Source organism: Condylostylus longicornis, unplaced genomic scaffold (assembly GCF_029603195.1).
Source record: "Condylostylus longicornis isolate FDR11 unplaced genomic scaffold, ASM2960319v2 ptg000019l, whole genome shotgun sequence".
In the NCBI taxonomy this organism is placed as follows: Eukaryota; Metazoa; Arthropoda; class Insecta; order Diptera; family Dolichopodidae; genus Condylostylus; species Condylostylus longicornis.
The window spans coordinates 332153-359099 of record NW_026577988.1 but is presented as its reverse complement, the minus strand read 5'-3'; the positions used below and the strand labels follow the sequence as shown (position 1 = coordinate 359099).

General features: G+C 28.8%; 1 protein-coding gene across 1 annotated transcript in view; it reads right to left on the bottom strand.

The window, feature by feature from the left end:
• LOC129606582 (SOX domain-containing protein dichaete) overlaps positions 1-26947 on the bottom strand; it is a 67755-nt gene that overhangs the window by 10042 nt on the left and 30766 nt on the right. Inside the window, exons 4-5 of the mRNA XM_055516966.1 lie at positions 8611-8677; positions 8410-8537 (exon numbers count right to left, since the gene is read on the bottom strand). Coding sequence (XP_055372941.1) covers positions 8410-8537; positions 8611-8677 — 195 coding nt within the window. The remainder of the gene's footprint in view (positions 1-8409; positions 8538-8610; positions 8678-26947) is intronic.

Sequence of the window (26947 nt, the reverse complement as noted above, 5' to 3'; positions counted from 1 at the left end):
TACGTTGTTAATTTAACAATCCATCATTGTTGACTTATAGCGTAAATGAGAATAACGTTAAGGTAAGAATAATAAATGAGTAAAAATTATTTATTACATATGAATGTGTGTATGTACATATATGTAAAAATAAAGTTGAAATTAGTACTCGTATATGATGAATTTCAAGCATTTTTTTTCTATGATACTTACATATATAAATTTTGTAACTTAAAACTAAAATGTTTTAAGTGTTTAATTTAAGTTCATGGAAAATCGCCAATACAAGACGTTATTTTACATTTCATGGTTTCCTGCGTGAGATGAAAGTGAGCGTGTTTTATTTTTCTTTCTATAGGGGCGTTTAAAGTCATCGACAGACAAAGATAGACAGTCTCAAATCGTCGTCAGACCTTTGAATAGCGAAAAATTTTAGCCAAACCAAAAACGCACCTGTTCTGGTCATATCTTCCTAAAACTAGTAAAACTAACTAACCATTACTTTTACTGTATTGTGTTTTTGTGTCTATGTTCCCTACGAAGGAAGGCACGGAAATACCGTATTATCACTTTAGATAAATAAATTGAGAGGTTTCGTTTGTTTCAGTCTTTTCGTCCTAACTTTCTCCTCTATATGTAGAGGAGGTTCAATATTGATATGCCTCTTCAAATGTACTCTTTGTTTCACGGCACAGGTTCTTTATTTCTTCACATTGCGTTCGCGTCCATACCAGGAAATACCCATCATATTACGAAGCATCTGGTTCTGGAAAGTTTGTATTTGTTTGATATATATTTTTGCTTGGCAGAGCCCCATAGCTGTACGTGTCCATATAGAGAAAAATTTTTACTGCGAAATTTAATTGATCAGTGGCCTATGATGTGTGATACAGAGTAGGAGTGATAATATTTAAAATAGGGATTTTAGTCTACTGCAGTTAAAATATAAATTACAAACGGAGTGATGCTAATAGTGTTAAAATTTTTGTTATGTAATTCTTTTATTTTATCTGGATTTTGAATTAATATACTTTTGAAGAGAATATGATATTCAAATCAATATTACTTAAAAATTTTCCAAAAGATTTTTCTCAAGTCTTGTCAGGAAACACTATCTTGCCAAAGTAGAACCGGAACACCTGCGCTTTATTATCATTTTAATCAATAAACTTTTCAGATTTCCTGACAAGTCGACTTAAAACATTTTAGTTTATGGGTAGAAACGAAATAAATTTTTTATTATTTTAATAAATTCCTTTATAATGTTTTTGAAAAACAAAAAATTAAGAGTAGAAATAGAAAAGTTTTATGTAAAAAAATGATCATTAAAAGTATAATGGCATAAATAAGAAAGAAAGAAAGAAAGAGAAATAGGAACTATGCAGTTATAGGTTCAAGCAATAAATTGTAATACGATGGTGATCGCAATATTCTAAATAATATTTTTGTGTTATAAATAAAGTTATGGAGATTGCATTATATATGGTATTTTGTTTTACAATCAATTTTACAATCAATATAATATTCACAATAGCATTTTTGTACTTATTTCACTCGCTTTTATTTAGCTATACATTAAGCAATTGTGCAAGCAACCTTCCATAATTCCACAAAGGAAGTCCTTTACTCTATAATATAATACTATTTTATAGTTTATGGTTAAGTGCTCTATAGTTTATTAAAGAGCCTAGTTTTGTTTTAATTTTAAAATTTTGTATTTAATAAGCATAAAAAATTAACAAGAGGGCCTTTTTTAAGTATATAAAGTTAATTATAAAAAATTATAAAAAATTTAATTTTTGACGTTATTAAAAGAGATCAGAAAATACAAATAAAAGAATAAAATTGAAATCAAATGTTTGTTCAGGTTTTTTAGTTGAAAAGTTTTGTAATAATAATTATTTTTTAACTTTTTCTAATTTTTCAAGATAATAAACCGAGAGTTCGCCAGTTAATTCAAAATCGAAATTACATAACAATTAATAGAAAAGGATTAACGTTTTTGTTAGGAAATTTTAAAGCAAAATTTGAAAAATGAACCCTTTTCAGTTCTTAAATTGAAAAAGTGAATGATAAAATATGAGTAAGCTAACGGTACTGTAGTAAAGTACGTAAGTATTCTTTGTAATTTAATAACTAGTAATAACTATGTTCTTCCAAAATAGTTGGTGACGTATTTCTGGTGTGGCACTGTGGGGTTCAGACTAAACCCGAGCAAAACAACCTTGGTGTTCTTCACTAGGAGAAGAAATCTGAAGCGTCTGCGTACGATTCGAATATGAAGAGAAACAGTAGAAAGGAAAACGGAAATGAAATACTTAGGTGTGATATGGTTCGGGTTAAAGGAAAGAAATCCTCTCAGGGTGCTGGCGGCAGGGCAGGACAATATAAAAAACCAATGTCCACCTGGCACCTGGGACGGCAAAAGAGGCTGTGGCAGGGCAGGCGCCCACCAAGATGCGTAAAAAGGTGGCAATGAGAAGCAAGGCTTATGTAAAGCTTTTGTCTAAAGGGCCAAAACCCATAGACAAGAGCCGAAGGAAATGATATGGCTGTGAAGTGCATCCAAATAAATCTACAGCATGCTAGGGCATCTACTGATGTTCTAGCTCATAGATTTATGAAGGATCACCTCGATATCGCCCTTATCCAAAAGCCGTACATAGTTAAGGATCAGGTTAAGAGCCTAACAGGAGAGCTATTGTATGATAATAGACTTGGAGGCAGGCCTAGGGCTTGCATTTTGTTTAGAAAAAGGCTAACGTATTTTCCCATTCCAGATTACTGTTCTAAGGATCAGGTAGCTGCGTTGGTGAAGGTGAAGTCTTCTGGGGATTGGACAGAGTTTATTGTATGCTAATCCTACCTCCCGGGAGACTGTGCCCACCCGGACGAGCAATTGAAAGATCTAGTGGACTTTTGAGGAACTTTCAACTGATAATAGGAAGTGATGCCAATGCCCAACACACCGTCTGGGAAAGCAGTAATATAAACAAAAGAGGTGAGTGCCTACTTTAATTTATATATAGCAATAAATTAATGGTTATGAATGAGGGCAAAAGGCCGACACTCATAAATGCAATTAGGGAAGAGGTCCTTGACATCACCCTTTACACTGAGTTTATTGGCAGAAGGGTTAGTGGATGGCATGTCTCAAATGAGACATCCATGTCCGATCATAGCCAGATTAGGTTTGATATCATGGTCTCCAATCCACAGATTGGAGTCAATTCGAAACACTCCTCATGGATGGGATTGGATCCATTCCTGCTTCTGTCAGAACGGTGATGGATATCGAACTGGCCAGCGAGGCTCTGACGGCGGCTATTACTAGTGCCTACCATGGGAGCTGCTGCACTAAGCCGAGGCGGAGCAATAGGAAGTGCCCGTGGTGGAATGAAGAGCTTTCAAGGCTTAGACTAAAGACCAGAAAGCTATTCAATAACGCCAAGGCGTCGGGTTCGTGGGAAGAGTATAAAAACTCACTTACAAAATACAATAAAGAAATTAGGATAGCGAAGAAAATTTCGTGGAGGGCGTTCTGCAAGAGCATTGATGAACTCTCCAGCAGTGCGCGTCTTCACAGGGTGCTTTCCAAAAAGTATGCTAGCGGGTTGGCCCTAATGGAACGGCCTGATGGCTCCATGACTGAGAACGGAAAGCAGAAGTTGGAGCTTATGCCGTCAACGCACTTTCCTCACTCGGAGATTCTTCGGAATCACTCAAATACGGTTATTGAACCGAGGGCATTCTGACCCAGGATAATGACTGGCAACGATCCCGTCCGGTCTTGCCGATGGGCAGGATTAGATGGGCTGTTTTCTTTTTCAGGCCCCTCAAATCTCCAGGTGATGACGGGATATATCCTGCATTTTTGCAGAGGGGTTTCCAACACATCGCTAGAGCACAGTTGGAAATTTTTCGTACCAGCTAGGCGTGGGGTTACATCTCTTAGGCATGGAGGGTGGCTAAAGTGACGTGTGTTTCGAAGGCGGGTAAGCGACCAAGCAACCACCCAAGGTCTTTCCGTCCCATCAGCCTTACTTCTTTTCTATTGAAAGCAATGGAAAAAGTGATTCATAGATTTATATGGGACGATGCACTGGGAGCAATCCTTTGCATGAGTCTATCAGTACGCCTATCAGTCGGGAAGGTCTACTGTACTCGCTCTGCAGAATCTGGTGAGGGTCCTTGAAAACTTACTGGAAGTGCGGGAGGTGGCAGTTGATATAGAGGGAGCTTTCGACAACACCCCGTTGACGATACACTCTTCATCTCCGCTGCAAAAGGATGTCCGCAGGGCGGGGTTCTTTCGCCGCTCCTGTGGTCCATTGTAGTGGATGATCTAATCGCTGCTCTCAGGGGCTCCGGGGCACGTGTCTGGGGATACGCCGACGATGTGGCCTTCATCGTACGGGGAAAATTTGAAAGCACTATTTCTGATCTTCTACAGCAAAATTTACGTGTTGTGGAAAGGTGGTGCTAAGGCGTTGTGTTAAATACAAATCCAAGCAAGAGCACTTTCGTTATCGAGAAGGCTACGACGGCCTTGTGGATGTGTAGGAGCTTCATCGTGGGGACCTGGGGAATCAGTCCCATAATATTACTGTGACTATATACGGCCCTTGCTAGGCCCATCGTCACCTACGCGTCAACGAAATTGCCGACTGGCTGGCGCGGAGGGGATCTGGGGCTGACTTTGTGCAGCCGCTGCCTTTCTGTGATCAGCCTTCTTCCGGCCTTGGGGCCAGGCTTGCCTTCCTGCTCGCGGCGGAATGCGGCCGTCACTGGCGGGACACGAAAGGGTGCCGTCATGCAAAGGTGTTTCTTTCGGCGCGCTCCAGCGGATTCACCGCAGAGTTGCTGGGGATGAGCAGGAGCCAGATTCGCACTATTGCGAATTTTTTCACGGGGCACTGCCCAGTGAAGTATCACCAGGATAGGCTGGGGAAGTCGCGCTTCCCCCTACAATAAGCCAAGAATTGCTGCGATGACTTGGGATGCTACTCCTGTCCCAGTGGGATTGTCTCACTAGTGACGACTTCTTGCACTGCCTAGGGCATAGTTACGAGATCTATGTAGTTTCGAGAAGAATTTCACCTCTTTACTAAGCGACAGTATAGGAACTGGTGTGGTGAGTTCGTGGATTAGTCGCTTGAGTCACACGCTATTGTATGGCACACGGATGAGTCAAAAACCTGAGGGACGGGTGCGCGAGTATTTAAGCAGAGAACCAAATTCTTCCACTATATGGGAACGTACCCCTGTGTCTTTCAGGCGGAGATGCACGCCGTTGACATGTACGTGAAGTTTACCTTAAAAGATGATATTGGGAATAGTAGATTCTGTTCACATTAAACAATTGGGCTGCCATCGCAGCGCTGAATTCATTTTCAGTATCCTTCGGGGCAGTATGGGATTTGTCTTGAAAGACTCAATGAATTGGGTAGGTGCAGCCGGATTACACCGGGAAATCAGAAGGCCAATGCGTTAGTGAGAGGGAGCTTACACAACTTTTTTAGGCTCGTAGTACGAACCATTTCACGATTCGTGAAGAATTAAGAAAGGAAATGGAGAGGTGGCATTTAATGGTTATATTGTCTATTCTCATGTTAATCGTATCATTATTTACTTATACGTATATCGTTTTAAAATATAGTTTAAGAACTTTGTTTAATCGCAGATAGTCCTTGTTTACAATCGAATAGCCTTATATATGTAGGTTTCACAGAATCGATCATAATATACATATATATAGTTTGTGTTTCTGAGATAAGAAATTTTTCATTCTTATTTAAATTGGCTATGTATATGTAAATGTAGCAATTATTAAAAATATTTCTTGATTTAAATTAAGCAAAAATTTGTACAAAATACTGAAATTTAAAATAAACATTATATTATTGTTTATACTAAAATATTATTTAATAATTTAAAAAAAAAATAATTATACAAATGAATTCGTTATTCCTTAACAAGGCCCCATTATTTATAATATTTTGTGTTCTTTTACTCGTATATATGAAAAATGTAATTTTCTTACAACTTTTTGTTATACGTTATTTAACTTAAAGTATTTTTTCTATTGTAAAATAGAAATTATGAATACTAATTAGTGAATAGCAGAATTCTTGACAATTTTTTTCTTGTTCCTTTCAGCTCACGCAATGTTACATAAGAAGCAGGAACGAACATTCATTTTATAATATTTTTCATATTTACTTTGCACAGAAAACCTTTTTTCATATTTTTTTTGTTTTTAGTCCTTTTTTCCCTTTTCTTTCTCATTTATTATTTACGATTTTTTTTTGTTTATTTTGTTTTTTACATAATTTTCTCCAACAATAAAAAATTTATTAGTTGTTTTACATTATTATATAACTTTCTTATGTTTTTTACAATACAAAGTTGGGGGGGGGGGAAACAATACTGTTATTGTGAACATTGTCATAAAATATAAAATATATGCACGTACATATGTATATGTAAAATAATATTCTCCGCCTTCTCCCATTACTTTTGCTATAAATTAGTTGAATTTTATATTTTTATTTTGGAACGTTATCATAAAAAAAGGGGGAAATAGAATTTTCATGTTAAGTATGATGTTGCGGTTAATGTTAAATTTTTATTTAACATTATATAGAGGTGGGTTGGTAAAAATGATAGTGCGGCACTCCGCAAGTATAATATATTGCATGATTAATGATATTTTAAGGACTAAAATAGAAAGAAGTGAAAGTATAGGAAAATTGGGAAGGATTTCTATTATTTTTTTTTATTTATTTTGTTCTTGCATAATTAAATTTTAAGCTAGAGCTCCAATGGTACTTGGCTTCGATTGTTATGGAGTGAAGTTTTGAATAATTTTGGCTTTCACATTTCTTAAACGTTTTCTGAAACGTTTTCTTTATTTTTTTTTTCTACTACACATTCTCAACTTCCGCTTCGTCTTATACCCCTCCAATATACTTATTCATCGAAATCTTAATCGCAAAAGTTTAACAACTTTTGCAGTAAAAGTTTGTTTTAACTCCTAGTGAGCTGTGAGGGAACTATCTGGAGGGGACTACCTTTACTCTTATTGTGTAGATAGGTTTATCTTTATTTTCCATCCTTAAATGATTTTCGTCTTTAATAATTACAGTGGAGTTAATTGGAGTGTTTTAGGAGAAAAAGTACTAATAGAATCGGTATATAAGGGTATTTGCTGAAAATTGAGATTTTCTACCTAAATTTTGAATTTTACTTTGCTTTAGCTAGCCCCAAAAGGAATAGGAGAGAGTGCAGCCAAACCCTATGACACTAAAATTGCTTCATACATGTCGTTAATGCACCTAAATAATTGTGTAAATCTAACCTAAATTTTATTTCATTATTTACTAATTTCATTATCATACATTAATTTATGTTATTTTATATACAAGTACCATCTTCAGATGTTGATACAAATAAAATATGAATTAAATTACATAATTTTATACAAAATAATAATTTACATATATAAACACAATGTTAACAACAATAATAATATAGCGACCTCTTTATATATGGTTTCTTCAATTTGATATATTTGGTAATGTGTTGCTTGGCTTGACATATAAAATTTGTAGTAACAATATTAAACAAAACAAAGCAAAACAAAGAAAAGAAAAATCACAATAAATGAAACAAAAATAAGGAAGTTAAAATCCTGATGGAATAACAAACGGAACAAAATCATTTGTTTCATAATAAATGACTTTTTTACACGACACATCAATACGTATACCTACATCATATAAGCATATATGGATTTATATATGGTTATGTGTGTATAGGATGTGTGCATGTTACTTTCTCATTTTATATTTAATGTATGTAGAACAAGAAAAATGTAAATTATTTTAATAATTATTATAAAACAAAAAAAATTTTTTTATATATTTTCAAAAGTTCGTTCAGGTTGACACAATACTTAAAATATAAATTTAATTATAAAGGGAAATCCTGCTCTCTTTCTCCTATACGCAGGGAGTAAAATATGGAATGGGAATTATTTTAAAGAAAAAGATTATGATTTTATGGGTATTGTGGTATCTCTATATAGAGAAGATTAAAAATAATAATTTAGTAAAGAAATTTTCATAATAATTTCATAGATCAGTGATTATAAAATTCCAGAAATTGAAATTTATTCTCAATTCTTATATACGAGTAATTTTAAAGTTTGTAAAATTAAATTCAATAATTTCAGTTAGTATTAATTACTTTCTTAAGATATTCATAAAAGTACGATAATGGAAAATTATTAAATTACAAACAATTACGAATCCTATACGGCAAATGTAAATTAACTTCTATTGAATAGTTCTACACAGATAATAGCAAACGAGTATTAAGTGAATTTAATTGAAATTCTTACTAATTAAATAAACAAATCATTTTTACCTGCTCTTAAAGCTTCAACTGGCACTGATGGATATGGCATTGGATACGGGTATCCGTCACGTCTTAATGCTTTTGGTTTTCTTCTTGGACGATATTTGTAATCAGGATGCTCTTTCATATGCATTGCTCTACCAAAATAAAATCCAAATATAAATGATTAATAAGAAAAAACAAGTACTCACAATATATTATAAAATTTACCTAAGTCGTTTTGCCTCATCTATAAACGGTCGTTTTTCATCTTCTGTTAAAAGTTTCCACTCGGCACCTGAAAATAAAACAGAAAAGAAAAAAAAGTGATATAGGTTTTTATCTTACACATCATAATATAATGAAGGGGCTAGCTTGAACATTCTTAAAATTAATGAGATGCAGTAGGAAACGATACGCTCAGCTTATCATATGCATATGGTTGCCTTAAATTAAGTGATTAGTGAGGAAACAAACCACAATACTGAACTTTTTGCTACTTAATGTAAATAAATCACTTGGTTTTTACAGAACGAATCAGAAATGCAGAGTCTTGCCGGCAGAATTGCAAAAATAGCATAAACAGTATACTATAAACCGTTTCAAATTTGATCAACTTTCTCATTTTCGTGAATGACCCAATACGTAGAGGGGTGTCTTAGAAGGAGGACTCATGGAATTAAGCTAGTTGATTAATATAATTACCTTGACCTTTAACAGGTTTAAAGCCTTACTATTTCTTGTGAAAATTTATTATGTCATAAAATTATGATTGAATCGTTGAATGAAATGCATGAATCTTTTCTGTTTTATTTGTGTTTCGGAACAATAATACCATAATGAAAGTTAATAATCGTTATTTATCGTAAAATAATAACTTGTATACGATTACTTATTTTACGATAATAATCGTTTTTTTTTATAAAAGAGATTAACAATGCTTGTTTGACAAAATAATTCAATGGACAAAAATCATTTTATTTTCAGTAATTTTTGTAATAGGTAGGTAATCAACTAGTTACACATTGAGAATGTTTTTAGGACTGTTCGGGGACTGTTTGTATGCACCCATTTCATAAGTACACAGCGAAAAATAGAGTAACAAATCAAAAAATTCATTTTAAAATGCTCAAAAGCTTTTCGTCGTCCTCAATTTTTTTCTTTTATTTTTTTTTGTGTTTTTGGAAACAAAAAACCAAAAATTACGATAAACAACATGATGAAACAAAGGAAGACAAAAGATGTAACATATTTTTTGTTTTTGTTTTTGATGAAACGAATGAGAAAAGAAACAATGAAAAGAGAAAATGAATAAAAATGTCTTCTTGTGTTTTTTGTTTTGTTGTTGTTGTATTCCTGCTTATATTCTTTTGTGCAATCATTTTGAAAAACATTTCCTTTTAGGATTCTTTTCTTCATTTTTTTTATGTAAATGAAAACCGTTATATAGATAAAATAAAATAAAACAAAAAAAAATATATAAATGTGTACATTATTTAAAAGAGAAAAGAAAAGTCTCCTAACAAAAGAAGAGAGAATGTTACTTTCAATAATATAGAAAAAAAAAAATAAAAGAATGAGATAGAAAATTATTTTTCTATGGAAAAACTGAATGGATTTCCACAATAGTGAGTTTTTCCTTTTCCATTTATTCTATTCTTTTTTATTTTATTTAATTTTTTTTTTTAAATATTTTAAAAAGGATAAAAAATGAATCCAAAATATAAATTTAAATATAAAATAAAATAAAAAAAAAAATATGTACAATTTTGATCATCTATGTGTAGGGTAACGGGGGGCAATATCAAGTTTCATTTTAATTATTTTTTTTTCCCAGATTTCGTAAAAGATTTTCGAAAAAAATCTGTTAATTCCCGTGTACAAACGTTGATCGATTAAATGTTATCTGTTCGTCTTGCATCGGCTTATATATCGTATTGAGGATTTTGTCACGACGTATATAATATAACGTTGTCAATCATTAATGTTCTTGCTCAAAATTATACTTATATTTTTCAGTTTGATCGTCTTTTTTCAAATTACTCGTATGAGAACGGGATGAAATGGAATCTTGAAATCCGAGGCAGGTACATATTTTTGCTGTATATAGTTGGATATTGAAAATAAATAACATTTCCAAAATCAGCTTTAATGCAAATCTCACCACCAACGTTAAGATTTTTTCTTTTTTGAGGATTGGACTTTAGGTACAAAGCCTAGAATTTTCATTGTTAAAAGAGTACCAGAAATTTCAACAATTTTTGTTCAGTTTGATCTGTTTATAATAGGTTCTATGACACAATAGATTTCAAAAAAGTTCTTGAGCTCATTAATCACAAAAATCGGAATTTTAGGCAAAAAAAAATTTATATGGGAAAAATATTTGAGGAAAAATTTTTAAAATTTTGTTATTGAGTGCTAAGAGTGGTTTTTGATTTCTAATACCAGCCATTACGGTAGGTTCTCTTGTTTGATTTTGATAATTGCGCGGCTATCCATAGGCTTAACACATGTAACAAAAATTACGTTATTCTTACTGTTATATAAGATTTTGTACTGCAGTTACATAAAAATTTTTTAATATTTTTTAAAATATTTAATCAAAATTTAATTAAAATCAAGTTTCTCTTGATTTTTTGCTTTTGTATTTGCAATAAAACACAAATATTTTGTAATTTTTCACTTGATTTCACTTGATTGCCCAAAAAAATTGAATTTATTTATTTATTTTTTATATTTTTATAAAATGGAAAATTTTAATTGTAAAAATTTCATGTTTTACAATCGTAAAAAAAAAAAAAATTTTTTTTCCATTTCATTCTTTTCAAAAACAATAAAGAAAAAAAACTTTCAATTCAATTGCATTCAACTTTCATTCAAGTTACATTCAAATTTTATTCAGCTTCCATTTTCTCTTTTCAATTTTGAAACAATGAACTTTTTCTTGGAAAAACATGATGTAAGTTTTTTTTCTTGTCCTTTATTTAAGTTTTTTTTCTGTTTTTATTTTTATTTTGAAAGGAAAATGTTAGGTTTTTTTTTCTCTTTCTTTCTTTTTATTTAAATTTAAATAACATATGTAAAAAATGTAAAACAAAAACAGAAAACAAGTAAATAATAGAATCCTTTTATCCTTTTTATTTATTATTTACTTTTCTTTTATTTTATTTTTTTTTATTTTATTTATTTTTGTAATTTATATTACGATTGTTATATTTTCCAAGGATATGTTCTGAATTATATTAATATATACAACAAGTATATAAGGAAAAAGTACTTTCTGTTTATGTATTGTTTAATTCATAAAGAGCATAAAAGAAAGCAAAAAAAAAATGGAAAACAAAAACGAGAGAAAGAGATAAAGAACATTTTCTTATATAATAATTTAATACATAAATATGTATGTGTACAATATTAAATTAAAGAAAAACAAAATAAAAGAGAGAAAGAGTAAGAAATGAGAAAAAATAGAAGAAGAAGAAGAAGAAAAATAATAAAAAGTTTTTAAAAAATAATGAAATGAGTTCGCTTGAATTCCTGTTTAGGATTAATTTTTTTTTACATACATATACATACATATATGCATTGTAAATTTACATATATTATATAATATAAATATTGTATTAAATAATGTATTTAACAATAAAAACACACACACATGTAAACAAAAATATAGAAAATTTGGGCCAGAATAAAAATATTCCAGTTTTGTTGTTTTGCTTTTTTTTTTGTTTTATTTTAATGCAAAATGTAGAAATTTTTTTTTTTTAATATTGTTAAGTATATTTTTAAATTAAAATATTTTCCTGATGTATTTAACTCCATATATATATATATATATATAAATCTGTATATGTATGTATGGAAAATAATGTGAAGAATAATGTTATATAATGCATGGTTTTGGAACGCATTGTTTAAAATTTATGCCCTCATTTTAAAATATTTTTTGATTTTTTTTTTTTTTGTTAAATTTAAAATATTAAACTTGAAATTTAAATTTGACACATACTCGTAAGAATAATGAAAAATTTAAAATATTTTTGTAAAATAGTAAGAATAATTTCTTAATTAATTTTGTATGTATATAGTATACTCATATACTTAGTGTATTATGTGATTATATTATATTTATATCACAAGAATAACTTGATTCAGCAACAATGCTGCCATTTCAATCAATTTTTCAGTAGTATTTTGTTATGGAATATCAACACGGGAGAATTTCTCAACAAAAAACAATTAATTTATTAAATTTTTTAAATTAATACTTAACGGAGACAAGGCTACATAATAATAAAATAAAATATAAAATAGTAAATATCAAGTTTTTGTTTGAATTAATAAAAAAAAAAAAATTCGAAATTGAATATTTTTCGAACTCGAAATTTCTTTTAATTCGAATTCGATTTTTTTCGAATTTCGAAAAAAAAAATAGTTAAACAAATGAAAATTAATTATTTTAGAATTGCAAAGAAAGCTCCCTTCCGTCTGCGCGACGGTTATGTGGAAATAGATAATCAAGTGAATTATTTAGGGGTTAAAACCGGCTCGTATACGAATTTTTCTAGTTGATTGTGGAAAATTTTAAAAAGGATAGTAAAACAATATCAAAGTGGTAAAACAGGATCTGGCCAAGGGTGCAGCGGATATAGTATCGGTTCTTTAAGAAAGGTATCTCGATTTTAAACCCATGTTCAGTGCAATTATTTAAATTTACTTAGTATAAAATGTTAATATAAAAGTAATTACCCATATATCTATAGCATTCGATATTAAACACCAATAAAAATAAACAATAAATATTAATAGCCTTCAATATATGACATAAAAAAAGAAGAAAGGCAGGCTGGTTCCCGCATGGTCGAACTTGAATGGACTTCAAGTGGAGTAAGCGACAGAAAATGAAAACAACAGTAGGAATAAACATAACGTTGTCTTATTGCGTTTTTGTTTTCGATTCATTTACGAACATTGAAGTCCGGCAACACATCAACATTCAATGAGAACTATTATCAAATGTAAAAAGAAGAAAAACGGCGTATTTTGGACATATAATGCGTGGCGAAAAATACGTGCTTCTACAACTGATAGTTCAAGGGAGAATTGAAGGTAACAGAGGCATTGGAAAAAAACAGTTATCATGGTTGAGAAACATCAGGAATTGGACTGTCAATTCCAACATAGGCGACTTAATGCATGTGGCGACGAACCGTGAAGAGTACAATAACATCGTTGCAAGAATATAACAACAACAGCAATCGCCAACGACATATGACCGCTAACATCCAGAAGTGGATAGGCACATTAGAGAGAGAATAATCGATAATCGAAGAGGTGGTCAGAATTTCATTCAAACTGCCAATGGAAAAAATAAAATTAAATTAACCAATTTTGATAATTTAATTTTATTAATCCTAACTTAAGTAACTGACAAGATACTTGTTTTTTTTCCGTACATTTAGTCCGAATTTTCCCTTCAATTTCCTTATTCGTACATGTTTCTTGTTCATTATCCAGTTTTGGTAGACTACAAGTTAAACAATAACCAGAAGTTCAAAAAGCATAAATTTGGTTTAACAAGTTCCGCAATCGCTGTCAAAAATTGTTGTCATATTTCTTTTAATAACAAAGTAATTAGTTGCTTTTTTTTCTTTTCGAAATGCAATCAATTACTTTCTTGAATTCAAATTCAAAACATCCATTAGTATTAAGCATAATTGCACAATATTTTCTCCCAATATCTTATTATTTTATAATATTAAAGATACTTCAGCATAAAAAATACAATAAAATTTCTTTATAAATTTTAAAATGCAAATTTTTTTCAAATAGAAAATTTCCATCAATCAAAAATAGAAAAGGATTCCATATTTTAATATTCAATTAATTTGAATTGAAAAATGAAAATTTCCCACAAATATAAAATTATAAGCTGCCCAATTCAATTCAATTTGTTTAATCCTCTAACACTATAAACGTATTATTTCCTTTTTATAATTTTTATTCACAGTAGTTCAACTCTTGTGAATTTCGAAAAAAATAATAATCTTCTTTTTTTTACTTTTTATCTCTATGAGAAATATTAATATGATTGACATTTATTATCTGTGATACATCCACCTTACATATTATATTTAGATAATGAGAATGACGCTTTCATTTTGAAATGAAAGAGATGCATATATAGATTATTTGCATAATTCTCCAATATTTAAATAATAAAATTTATTTCGTCCTGATTATACTTATTCCATTTCTCTGTTCCCTTCAACTTTATTTTCATAATATTTATGCAAAAGTTCACAATTTATTTTAATATTAAATAGATATTCGTGTTAGACATGATGTTTTCGCTGGTACCTTTTGTAACTGTACATCTCTGAATACAAATACGTATATATTATAAGTTTTAACGTATAGTGTCAACAACGTCTATCTTATAAGATTAAAATAATGTCAAAATATAAACGACGTTATCTAATTTTAAGATCATAATTCTATATACATACATAATAAATACAACTATATACAATTGAGTCGCAATAGTTATGCACTCAAGTATCAGTACCAAAATACGAGTACTCGACTATAAAGTAAAACTACTAATTCCGTTTCGCTATGGTATCTCTTTCTTTAATTTTTTTTCCTCATTTTGCATACTAATAAAATATTTAACTTTGAATAAATTTGCAATAAATGATAATTTACGTGTCAAAATTATTAAATTCGTTTTAGTATATTCACAATTAAATGTGTGCGTTTAAGTATCTCTTGTATATACATACATTCAATAAAAGAGTTTAATTAATAAGAGAGTAAAAAAATTGTATAGAAGTAAATTAACGCTTTATTTATGAGGCGGTCAATTCTTATAAATAATTTTTGTTATTCTTTTTATTTATGTATGTAAATTTTGTGTGTATGTATTTATAAATGTTAAGTACATAATAATAATGTGTATAATTTTTTACAGTATTAATTATGTGTAGATAACGGTATCAATAATATTGACTTTGACATAACTATGAATATGATTTGAATTTGGTTGGGTGAGACAAGAAAGAGAATTGTCCGCCTTTATATTTAAAAATAAATTGTTTTTTCTATTTTTAAAATTTTTTTATTTACTTTTAAGTTTGTTTTCTTTTCTTTAAAATATTAATAACATGTGCGTTCAATATGTCAATATTTAATTGTCATTATTGACAGCATTGACATTTTTAATAAGTTTTTAAAGTGCGGCTTTATTAGATCATAATAAATATAAGTAATGTAGTGTTTATACGTAAAATGTAAAAATATGAATAATGCATTTTTTTAATTGAAATTTATATACATATGTACGTACAAAATAGAGTCATAGATAGTGTTTAAGCGGTAGAATTCAATTGAAAAACACAAATTCTATAAATATGCATATGTTAATTAATTTTATAGACGCAAGAAAAATAAATGGAAGTTTTAAAATGCTAACTTAAAACTCTACTTAAATTGTGACTGTATGTGTTTTATATTCTGTAGACATAGATAAAGTAAGAATAATTTCAATGAATATAGATCAAAAATACAACAGAAATGTTTATGCATGACATTATAGAATCTGGGAGCTTCAATTAACAATGAAAAGGTTAAATAAATTACAATCAAAAGTAAAGTTATTTCTGTAAGCAATGCCGTTAAGAAAATAAATAATTAGGCGGGAAGCCTTTATAAAATATTAAGTGAAATTATTTAAATATTAAATGAAAATCAAAATAATTATCAATTTTGATGACAATTTACCGCACTGAAGAAATTAGTTGTGTATTGCAAAGAAATACAATAATAAGTTTTAAGTGTAATTTGAGATTATCCATGTTGAATATAGACCTTTTTAAAAATAAAACAAGTAAAAACGTTTCAGTCGGTATAAACCGATTGAATTATACCCTGCACCTTTCGTTATTGTGTAGCAATTACTCGAACCTGTGAGATCATTCTATAGAAACTTCACGGACATGTCTGACCTATGATTGGACATCCGACTGCCAAGTTTCATCAATCTGACCTTATAATTTTTCAAAATATTTAAAATTAGCTTTTGGAGTTGCATGGTAAGTACCTAAACCTGTCAAGCAATTCCATCAAAACTTCACAAATATATCTGATCTATAATCGGACAAACAACTGCCAAGTTTCATGAATCTGACTTTATTATTTTTCCAAATATTAAGAATAAGCTTTTAGACTTGTATGGGATCTACTCGAACCTGTTAAGCAATTCAACCACAACTTCAGAAATATGTCTGACCCATAATTGGACACATGACTGCCAAGTTTTATGAATCTGACTTTATTATTTTTCCAAATATTTAAAATTAACTTCTGGAGTTGTATGGCAGGTACCCGAACCTGTCAAGCGATTCCTCTAAAACTTCAGAAATATATTTGACCAATAATTGGACACATGACTGCCAAGTTTCATGAATCTGACTTTATTACTTTTCCAAATATTTAAAATTAGCTTATGGAGTTGTATGGCAGGTACCCGAACCTGTCAAGCAATTCCTCCAAAACTTCGGAAATATATTTGACCTATAATTGGACACATGACTGCCAAGTTTCATGAATCTGACTTTATTATTTTGGCGAATATAAAAAATTTGCTGTTGGAGTTGTATGGCAGCCACCCGAACCGGTGCAGCTATCCCATTATAATTTTTAGAGCATGTGTAGAATATAATTGGACACATTTATACAAAATTTTATATTTATAGCTTTATTAGTTTTCGAAATATTTAAAATAAACTCTTGGAGTTGTATGGCAGCTACCCGAACCCGTTGTCCGACTTAATCCAATAACAATAGGGTTCGTCCTTGGCACAAAAGAAAAAACTTGTGAAAGTTTGGTGTCGATTACATTATTCGTTTTTGAGTTATCGTGCGATCGGACGGACGGACGGACGGACGGACGGACGGACATGTCTAAATCGACTCAGAATTTTACGCTGAGCAAGAATATATATATATGTCCATACCGCAGATGACTCCTTCAAGTAGTTACAAACTCCATACCAAAGTTAATATACCCTTCACGAAGTGCAGGGTATAAAAAATAATTAACAAGAAGAGGTGATTCTATGTGACCACGTGCTTTCTTTAATTCAATATTTAATAACTAGGAAACAAAAACAGTTAAAAAAATATTAATTAATTTGATAAAAGATGTCGTTTCAGTGTTACATAATTATAGTTAATCTACATTTTCAACAAAAAATTTACAAAATGAATTCCACTCTAATATCATTGTAATTTAGATTTTTCAAGGTAATTTTAAAATTTAAATTATAATATCGTTATTCTGTATTAAAACTTGCACCTGATTATAATTTTGCACCTAGTCTTCTTTGCAAAAATTTACCTTGTGCAAGGAAGTACTCATTTCATATAATTCCACTTTAATTGAAATATTTATTGATGTATTCTTTTTACAGGCATTCAACTTAAGCAGGGGTAGCTAGACAAAAGCAGTTTATAAATGGAACGTATTTTCATAAAGAAATCTTGTTATAAAGGTATAAAAACTAACCTACAAATTTAAAATATTAATGATTTGACATTTATTTTCATATCAAAAACTTGAAGCCATCTATCGGAATAAATTTATGTATTTACTTCTCTCTCCTTGTTATACTTTATGTAATGCAAATTTCAGAATTTAAGAAAATTTAGAATGATAAATGAATAAAAGTTTTGTAGACAAGCAAACATAAGTTTGAAAAAACAAAAAATATGAACATTTTTATTGTTTACTGAAGAAAGTTGAAAGTCATACTGAAATTTAAGGATGATTTCAGCACAACAGCATAAATTATAACGTCAGCTTAAAAAAACAAGCAAACAAATCGTTTTTTCTTTTAAAACAAATTATTTTTATCGTATCCCTTTTTCTAATTTCAAAGTGTACACACAATCGTTCACATGCAAGACTGTGCTTTTTTTCTTAAATAAAATTCTAAAAATTCCCTTTATTTTTTCTCGACTTCTTGTTTTTTCTTGGTAAACTTCAGTGTTTTTTTCTAAAGTTCTTAAACTTTATGGTTTATACTTTCTCTTGCGTTGAACCCTCTCTGATCACATTGGAATTTTTTATAATTTCATTTTTTTGTGCTTATAAGAATTTTTTCCATATTGTAAAGAAAAAGTTTCTTTTCTTTATACAATATTTTTTTTTTTTTAAAGTTATAAGTCGACGACCTCCCACCTCTTTTGTATATATCTGTAACCTTAAAAGAAAATAAGATTTTTTCTATATTCTTTTCTTGTTTTCCTATTGTAATCCAGCTACTCAAAGTCAAATATTTTGCGTACCACCCTTTTTCTTTTAGTCTGTTGCCTTTTTAATTTTTTTACTGTACAAATCTCTAACCCTAAATGGCTAACAAAGTTTTATAGAAAAAGAGAAATTGGAAGCTATGAATTTTGTATTGGTGGGAGAGAAATAGGCAAAAAAGAAAAATTTATGAGTCCTTGAAAAATAACAAAATTGTGTATTAGGTTAAGAGTGAAATGGTACATTAAGATAAATGAACAAAAAGGACAACAATAATGGCAGACATTCAGACATTATTAAGAAAGTAAGAAAAAAATTCTAAACTTTTAATTTTTTTTTTAGATTAAAAATGTTGCAAAAGTAATCAAAACAAAGAATTTTTTTATAATTTTGCATGTAAACAATGAAAAAAACTTAAAAAATATTTCTAGTAAACTAAAATAAGCATAGTTTTTTTTGGACAAAAAATAGTAGGGTTAAGAAAGTGTACAATTGTGATAAATTTTATAATATGGTTGTTACTAAATAATAAAGTTTATGGGAATTGAGAAAAAATTGATTTTTTAAACAAAAGGATCTACTAAAATACGAGTATGTTGTAGAAATTATAAAATGGATGGGGTGTCACTATGGAGGATTTGGATATAGGTTTTTTGATTAATGATTTTTAAGGAAGGTGAGGAGATGAGCCTAAATCTTTTCCAGTTTAGAATTCTCCTATGCTATCAAAACTTCTTTAAAATAAATATTGTGTTTCTTTAGTTGTTTATTTATGAAATAAACAACTCAATATTCGGACGCCGGAAACCAATAGTAAATATTAACTTAATAACTTGTTAAATTCGGCCAAGGATAAATTGAAGAAACATGAAAGATGCGGTGTGTACAAAATCAATTGCAATAATTACAACAAGTTTTACATAGGACAAACGAAGAGGCTCGTTGCAATAAGACTTAAAGAACATTTAAGTGAAGTAAAACGTGCAAGGAGAGTAGCATTTAATAGGAATTTCGATTCAATGGTCGCAAAACACAATTATGAAACGGATCACATAATTACGGAAGATAACTTAAAGGTATTAAAAGATGGTAAAAATAAAACACAGGAGAGAAGTTTATAAAAGCATGCAGATATACAAATCAAACAAGGACTGCCTATTGAACACGGACAAAGGTAAAGCGGCTACGTGGTTCTTTAAATAATTTAATTGACCAGTTTTAAGGATTACAACAGGTATAATTTTAGTTTGTACAAAAAAAAAATAATAATAATTAAAGAAAAATTAAATTTTAAATTGAGTCAGGTAGAAAATTAGATTAAGTCGGGTATAATATTTCTAATATTAATAGATTTTAATTTTATTGTTTGTTGTCTTAATTAGATAAGAAAATCAGCTTTGATTTAGTGCGTATGCAGCGCACGAAATATATTAGCAAAAATAAAAATTATTTTATTCCGAATAAAAGGGAGCTTTCTTTTCATACACCTTAAAAAAAAACTTATCAATAATTTCGGAAAAATTATCAACCATAGAAGAATTTTTTGAATATAAACACACCTTTTCCGGTCCTACCTTACGGAAATAGGTATGATGATGCTCTTAAACATTTATTCGTTCCATTGATTGAGGAAATAGTCAGAAGAGCAAGATATAAGGAAGGAACTTTCGTTCATGCGAAACGTCGCGATGAGATGTAAGATGTCATAGTCATAATGCCTAGTAGGTGAATTAAGTAATTACGTGTTTATATGTGTTTTATCATGTTTTAACATGTTCAAAGTTTGTTAAAAGGTTTCTCCAAGTATCTCCAAAAATATTTTTGCTACAGCCTATTATCATATATTGGCAGAATCTGTGGATTCCCAGTGATCACAAAAAACACTTAAAATCGCTCTATCTCTTCTAGTTTAGCCAGAAAACGCGTTTAAAGATTTGCAAAAGATTTTTTTAAATATCTCCAAAAATATTTTTGCTACAGCCTATTATCATATATTGGCGGGTTCTGCTGGTCCCCGATCACAAAATACGCTTAAAAACGCTCTTACTTTTTAGTTTACCCAGAAAATGAATGAATGTTCATACCCTATATGTACAGGGCCTCTATTCCTATTTTCACAATTATTATTATTTAAAATCAACACAAATAGGTAATTAAATATTTTCAAATTTAAATACTTTCAAATGTCCTCATCTGTATAAAATCACCTTTCATATAGGCTATATATACATACTAGTATATAGATTTTATTTCCTCATTTCATATCTTATAATTAATTACAGAAACATTTGAATTATAAAATGAACAACAATCTTTTGTTTAATATTATATGAAAAGCACATATTACACACATACATACATACATAAGTACTCGTATGCCTAAATGCACATTCAATTTCTGAATTCAATGTCTTAAATTTATATAATCTAAAATATTCTGTCAGAAATTTCATTTCCAGAATTTTATACTAGTATAAGAATGTTTATTCAAGCGATAATAATAAAAAAAATAATTTTTGTTATTACAAAATAAGCAACAATCTTAAACAAACAAACAAATGTAAATATTAAGGTATAAAATCCTAAGAATTGTAATTACCTTTTCAAAATGATGGTCTTATATTTATAGTATAGAATATAGAAAATTTAATAAAAAGATTGTTACTTTCAAAAGATATTATTAAAATTATTGTTATTATATACTTAAAAAGTACATCACAGCATACTAGCAATAATTATAATGATGTTATAGTTATGAAAATAGTTATAAGAGTAAGAGAACAATATAATATTTTCCAAATTTCTTACATAAATGCTAGCCAAATAAATTATGGAAATGGATATTTCATAATTGTACTCGTACTTATATTTGTTTAAGATTACAAAGACTATATGCAAGTATAAGTATAAAATATTAAAATCTAATTTCGAAAATTTTATTACAAGAAACTCAATGTGCCTATATATAAAGTTATTTAAAAACAAATTCTTAATTATAATTATTTCTTCTCTTACAAGGATATTGGGAGAAATATATTGTGCTCCAAAATAATTTCTTTTAAGGTCTATATGTACATACAAGGTATATGTACTTGCAAAAAGAAAATAAATCAATATGAGAAAGAAATTTATGAGCCCCAAAAAACAATTTTCTGAAAAGATTTTCTAAATATAATTGAATAGAGAAACCATAAATTCAAGTAGTTTCTGGTGTTAACCTTAAGTGAATCTTATATTATATTATGATAGAAAATGAATTTTTGGGGGAGATAAAATAGATTTTATATATAGAAGTGTCAATTTTATTTTAGAAGTCTTTGTATTTTATTTTCTTTTCATTATTATTGAAAAAAAATTTTTTTGACTTAAATAAAAGATTGTACAAATACAAGGATAATTAACAACAATTTTTTATTATGGAAGAAGAAATATGTACTTAAAAACCTGTTACTTATAGATAAAATAAAATAATTAGGCATGAGCTGAAAATTCTATATTGGGCCATCAAAAAAAAAATTGAACTTAACGTTTCTTTTAAATACGGTTTTAGTCTAATGAACATTATTTTTAAAAGATGTAGTCGAGTAATGTGCCTATTACATTCAATTCTATATTATTAGTAATTCAGTATATTAAGTGTAATAGGCACAATACCTATTTATATATAAGTCTTGTGATTGTGTGTTTCAAATAGTAGAATGCATGTAGTATCTCAATGTAAACAATACTTAGTAATCATGTGGATTACAGTATAAAGCAATGTAAAGAACATTTCGTCGGCAATTTCTTTATAACTCTGTATAGCTCAGTTGGTAGAGCGTCCGTCCAGAAAGCGGTAGGTCACTGGTTAGAATCCAGTTCGAGTAGAAAAACTTTTCACTTTTTCTGCCTTTAACTCGTTCCTTTAATTACGTCATCCATCTGTTCTACAGTTGTATGAAAAAATTTTCATTAAGTTAATATGTAGTCGAGCTTTTGAAACATTAAAATCACGAAAATTTATCGAAATTGTGGTTCAAACCCGAAATTTAACGAAATTAATCGAATGTCAAAATATCTTTGTGTGTCAAAAACGATTAGATTCATGAAAATTTGTCGAATATAAAAAAAATCTTCGCGAAAGTTCGTACTTCTAAAATTCAATAAATATTTAAAATTTGCGTCAAAATTATGGAAGAAAAAGAAAAATATTTTTAAAAAATAAAAATTTTTAAACCGAAGGATAATTTTTTTTCAAAAGATTTTTCCAAAATTCTTTTACTTTCAGTAAGATTCAATAATTTTTCTTTAACTTTATATTTAATATTGTGATTTAATAAAGAATAATAAAAGAAAAAAAATCACATCATTGATTTGTAAAATGCACCCCAACTTTTCAATAAAGAATAGAAATCTATTATTTTCTATATGAATGTCCTTGAAGAGGGTTGAAAAATTTTTTCCAATTCCCATAGTAACATGGAAAACCTTATTTTTTACAATGAATTTTCAGTTAATCATTTGAGATTAAAGATTTTAATATTTGAAAATATTTAATAAGAGATAAGAATTTTTGAGGTGATTTTCCTGAAATCCTGACATATAAAAAAATTGACATAATAAAAAACCAATATTATACCTATATACGTAACCGCATTTGTATGGAAGAACATGAAAAAGGAAATGAAACTTTATGATGAATAGAAATAAATTTCAAATATATGGGAGAAGTAGAATCCGTGGAGGAAATTAAATAAGAAAGAAGATTTTAAATAAAAAAAAGGTGGAAGAGCAAAATTTCAGTAAAAATTTTGTCAATATTTAGTCGTTAATCCGTAGAAGATGGTTGTCCACATTCATGCTCATTCAATTTTCAAGAAGTTGTCACTAAATTCATTGCATTATAATCTTGACATAACACCGAATAGGCCGGAGAACACTTTTAAAATAAATCATAGGTATTTACATAGAAATAGAATTGAGAGTGAGAAAAAAAATTTTCCACCGTCTCTAATTGAAAATGACCATAAAATTGTAAAATATTCAATGTTTCATTCAAAAGAATTCAAAAAATAATTTCAATAAGAAATTATTAATTTTTCTCACGCAGATCACAAAAAATATAATGCGCTTATTACAGTTATTGCTTTTACACTATAAAAAGTCCAATAATACCTATTATGCAATTTGCATACCTACCTACCGAACGATTATTCTTTTAAATCCAGTAATTCAACCGAAATATTTATCATTTTCTTTCATTTTGCACATATTGTTTTTCATATACATAGACACATACACCATAATATTATTATAAATACGATATATTTTTAATAAAGGACGTATTTTTGATGAACTAAATTGTCACATGAGCTACCACATATATTCTCTTAAATATTATCATTTTTGACAATTTACAACAAAATTCTGATCTATTTTAACGGTATAATACCTAACACGTTTTACCGTTTTCATTATACATTATAAAAATTATACAATAATAATGAAAGCGTGCTACTGTTTGATATTTTATTGAATTTATTTTGATCAGATTAACTGTAATAATCAGAAAGGGATAACATAAATAGTAACAAAATGATTGACAGGATAAGTGTCAAAAAATTTAAAATGAAAGTATGTTTTGTTTTTTTTTGTTAAAGTGTTTGGGTAAACACTGGTAAATAATATTTGATTTTAAAATTAAATTGTTCTTAGAATAATTTTAAATCGTTCTTAAATTGATGTATAGTTCGTATATATATTGCAATACGACTGGGTGGGTACAAAGTTCTATATGGCTCAATTTAATATTATGAGACAGTTTTGTTTTTCGCCGCTTTTGTAAGGGAAATATGGTTTAACAGGAAAAAAGCGATTTTGCTCAGTGAAATATCAGGTTTCATATTTAAATGGGACTACTCTGAATTAAGTGAAATTACCGCTACGAATTTACCAGCCGGCGGCAAAATAGCCTAAATTGTTATTTGCCGCTTGCGGTTTTTTTGACACCATCTGCTTTCATGTGATTGTGACATTATTATGTAATATACTGTAGATTTTGCCATTTCGCTGTTGTTTTGCGTTAACAACGAAAATTGTCCGGTGTTGCCGTTCCTCTCTTTGGTTCTGTTTCTTCAATAATAAAGAGGAAAACAAAAACTGATTTTGAGGAAACCAACCAGCGACAACTACCATTAGTATTTAATAAAATACCGTAACAGTGACTCATAATAATATATACCGTAATTCTACTTTTCCAATATTTACAAATGTGCCTTCTTGTGATTTCTAATTCTATAAATTTTGTTAGAACGAGAAAAAAATTTTATAATAATTATTGAAATTGAAAACTATTTGTTTTGACATTAATGTCAAAAGAAAATAATTCTTGTATTTTAATTTCTTTTTAAATAAAAAATAAAAGAGCATATTTTAGGGCTGGAACTTAAAGATATCATTCTATTCTTTTGTTAAGATATTTAACGTCTTGTCAAATTTTAACACGACTTTCCTATATGACATGTTATTTGATCGTTATTTATAGTGTCGTTCGTTTCGTAAATGTATGTACATAATATGTGCGTTCGTTTTGTATTCAATTTTGCATAAAAATTTGAAAAGGCACGTGCCATAAATTTGATTGAAATACTCAGTAGTCTTCAATGGGTTTATTGGATATTTAAAATTTACATTTCATTTTTACGAAAATGCACGAAAAAAATTAGATAATTAGAAAAGAAAACTGATAATAAGAAATATTTAAGGTTTGTTTGAATTTCTTGTAAAAATTGTGAATATTTGGTTTACAGAAGCAGTAACAACATTTATTAACTTTTCAATATTTTGTGACATCATAACATCATTGGTAGAAGCCGTAATAATTGTCCGGAACTGCTTATTAAAACTTAGTAAATTTTGAAAATTCGTGTAGTTAGATACCAGACGCGCCGTGATAAAGATGTTGCATTCGGATTTTACTGAGATTTGTTGAAGTGTTAAAGGTCACGGAGCAGAACAAACAGCTGCAAATACTTTATGTAATTTTTTATACAACGAATATCAGAGCACACTCATTGTTATTGCGGTGCATTGGGCATGAATCGACATGCGTAACTGCTTCAATATCATTTTTAGTCTTGTGGTAATACTGTAATAAGTAAATTTTTAAATTTCAAGGAATTACTTCTTGATTTAATTTAATTTAGAATTAGGAAAAATGAATATTCAAAACTATATCTTTGTTTTGCAACCACAATGAGCTAAAATGCACATACACACTTAATTTTTATATACGTAACTGAACACATGTTCTACATGTTTTTCCCTTATGTTCATATACCCAAAATATTCTAAGACAAAATTATTCTAATGTTGCAAAGGAGTGATAATGATTTGTTATTACATCTTATACATTACCAGAAAAAAAAAACAAGAAAAGAAAAAATCAGTTCAATTCTTTAATCATTTCATTATGGAAAGAAGTTTTGATTTGATTCGAGGAAGGCGCGCTGCCAAAAGGGAATGTACAATTATTGTATAATATTATGAAGTTTCAAGGTGAATAATAAAACACATTACGATATATTCACTCACTAAATTATAAGAATGATATTGATTGTATAATGATAATGATAATTATTATGATGATGGGTTGCTTATGTCTGTATAAATTTTAAGATGATTAGATGAGAATATAATGGGAAAGGATTTCTTAATGTATATACTAAATAAACAATGAATTTCTAGTAAAAATTTTGAAAAAGAAACAAAAATTTGAAAAACAGAAGAGGGAAAAATCTGGGGGTGAATGGTTTTGATTTGATCGGATTAATTCAGAAAATAAATTTGAATTGATTTTATAATAAAAAAAAAATGAAAGAGAAATATTTAAGGATGTGCAAAAGAGGACTAGATTTTTATTTAAATATTATAAAGTGTAGGGTTTTATTTTCTGTTTGTTCATATTGTTTACGGGTGTTATTGTTTTATTTTCAATTATTTGAGTTAAATGGTTTTGACTTAAGGAGTTTTTTTTTCAACAAAAAAAAAAGAATCTTCGAAAAAAATCTTTTCAATTATTTAATAATTAGGTAAGCATAAAACAATCAAAAAAATTAACACTTAATTAATTTTTAATAAAATTTTAAAAATATGAAAAATTGTATTCATAGTGAGATTTCAAAATTTCAACAATATTCAATTGCTTCTTGAATATTTAAAATTTTTTCAAGAAGGTTCTCGAGGATTTTTTTCTAAAATGTCAAAAACAAATAA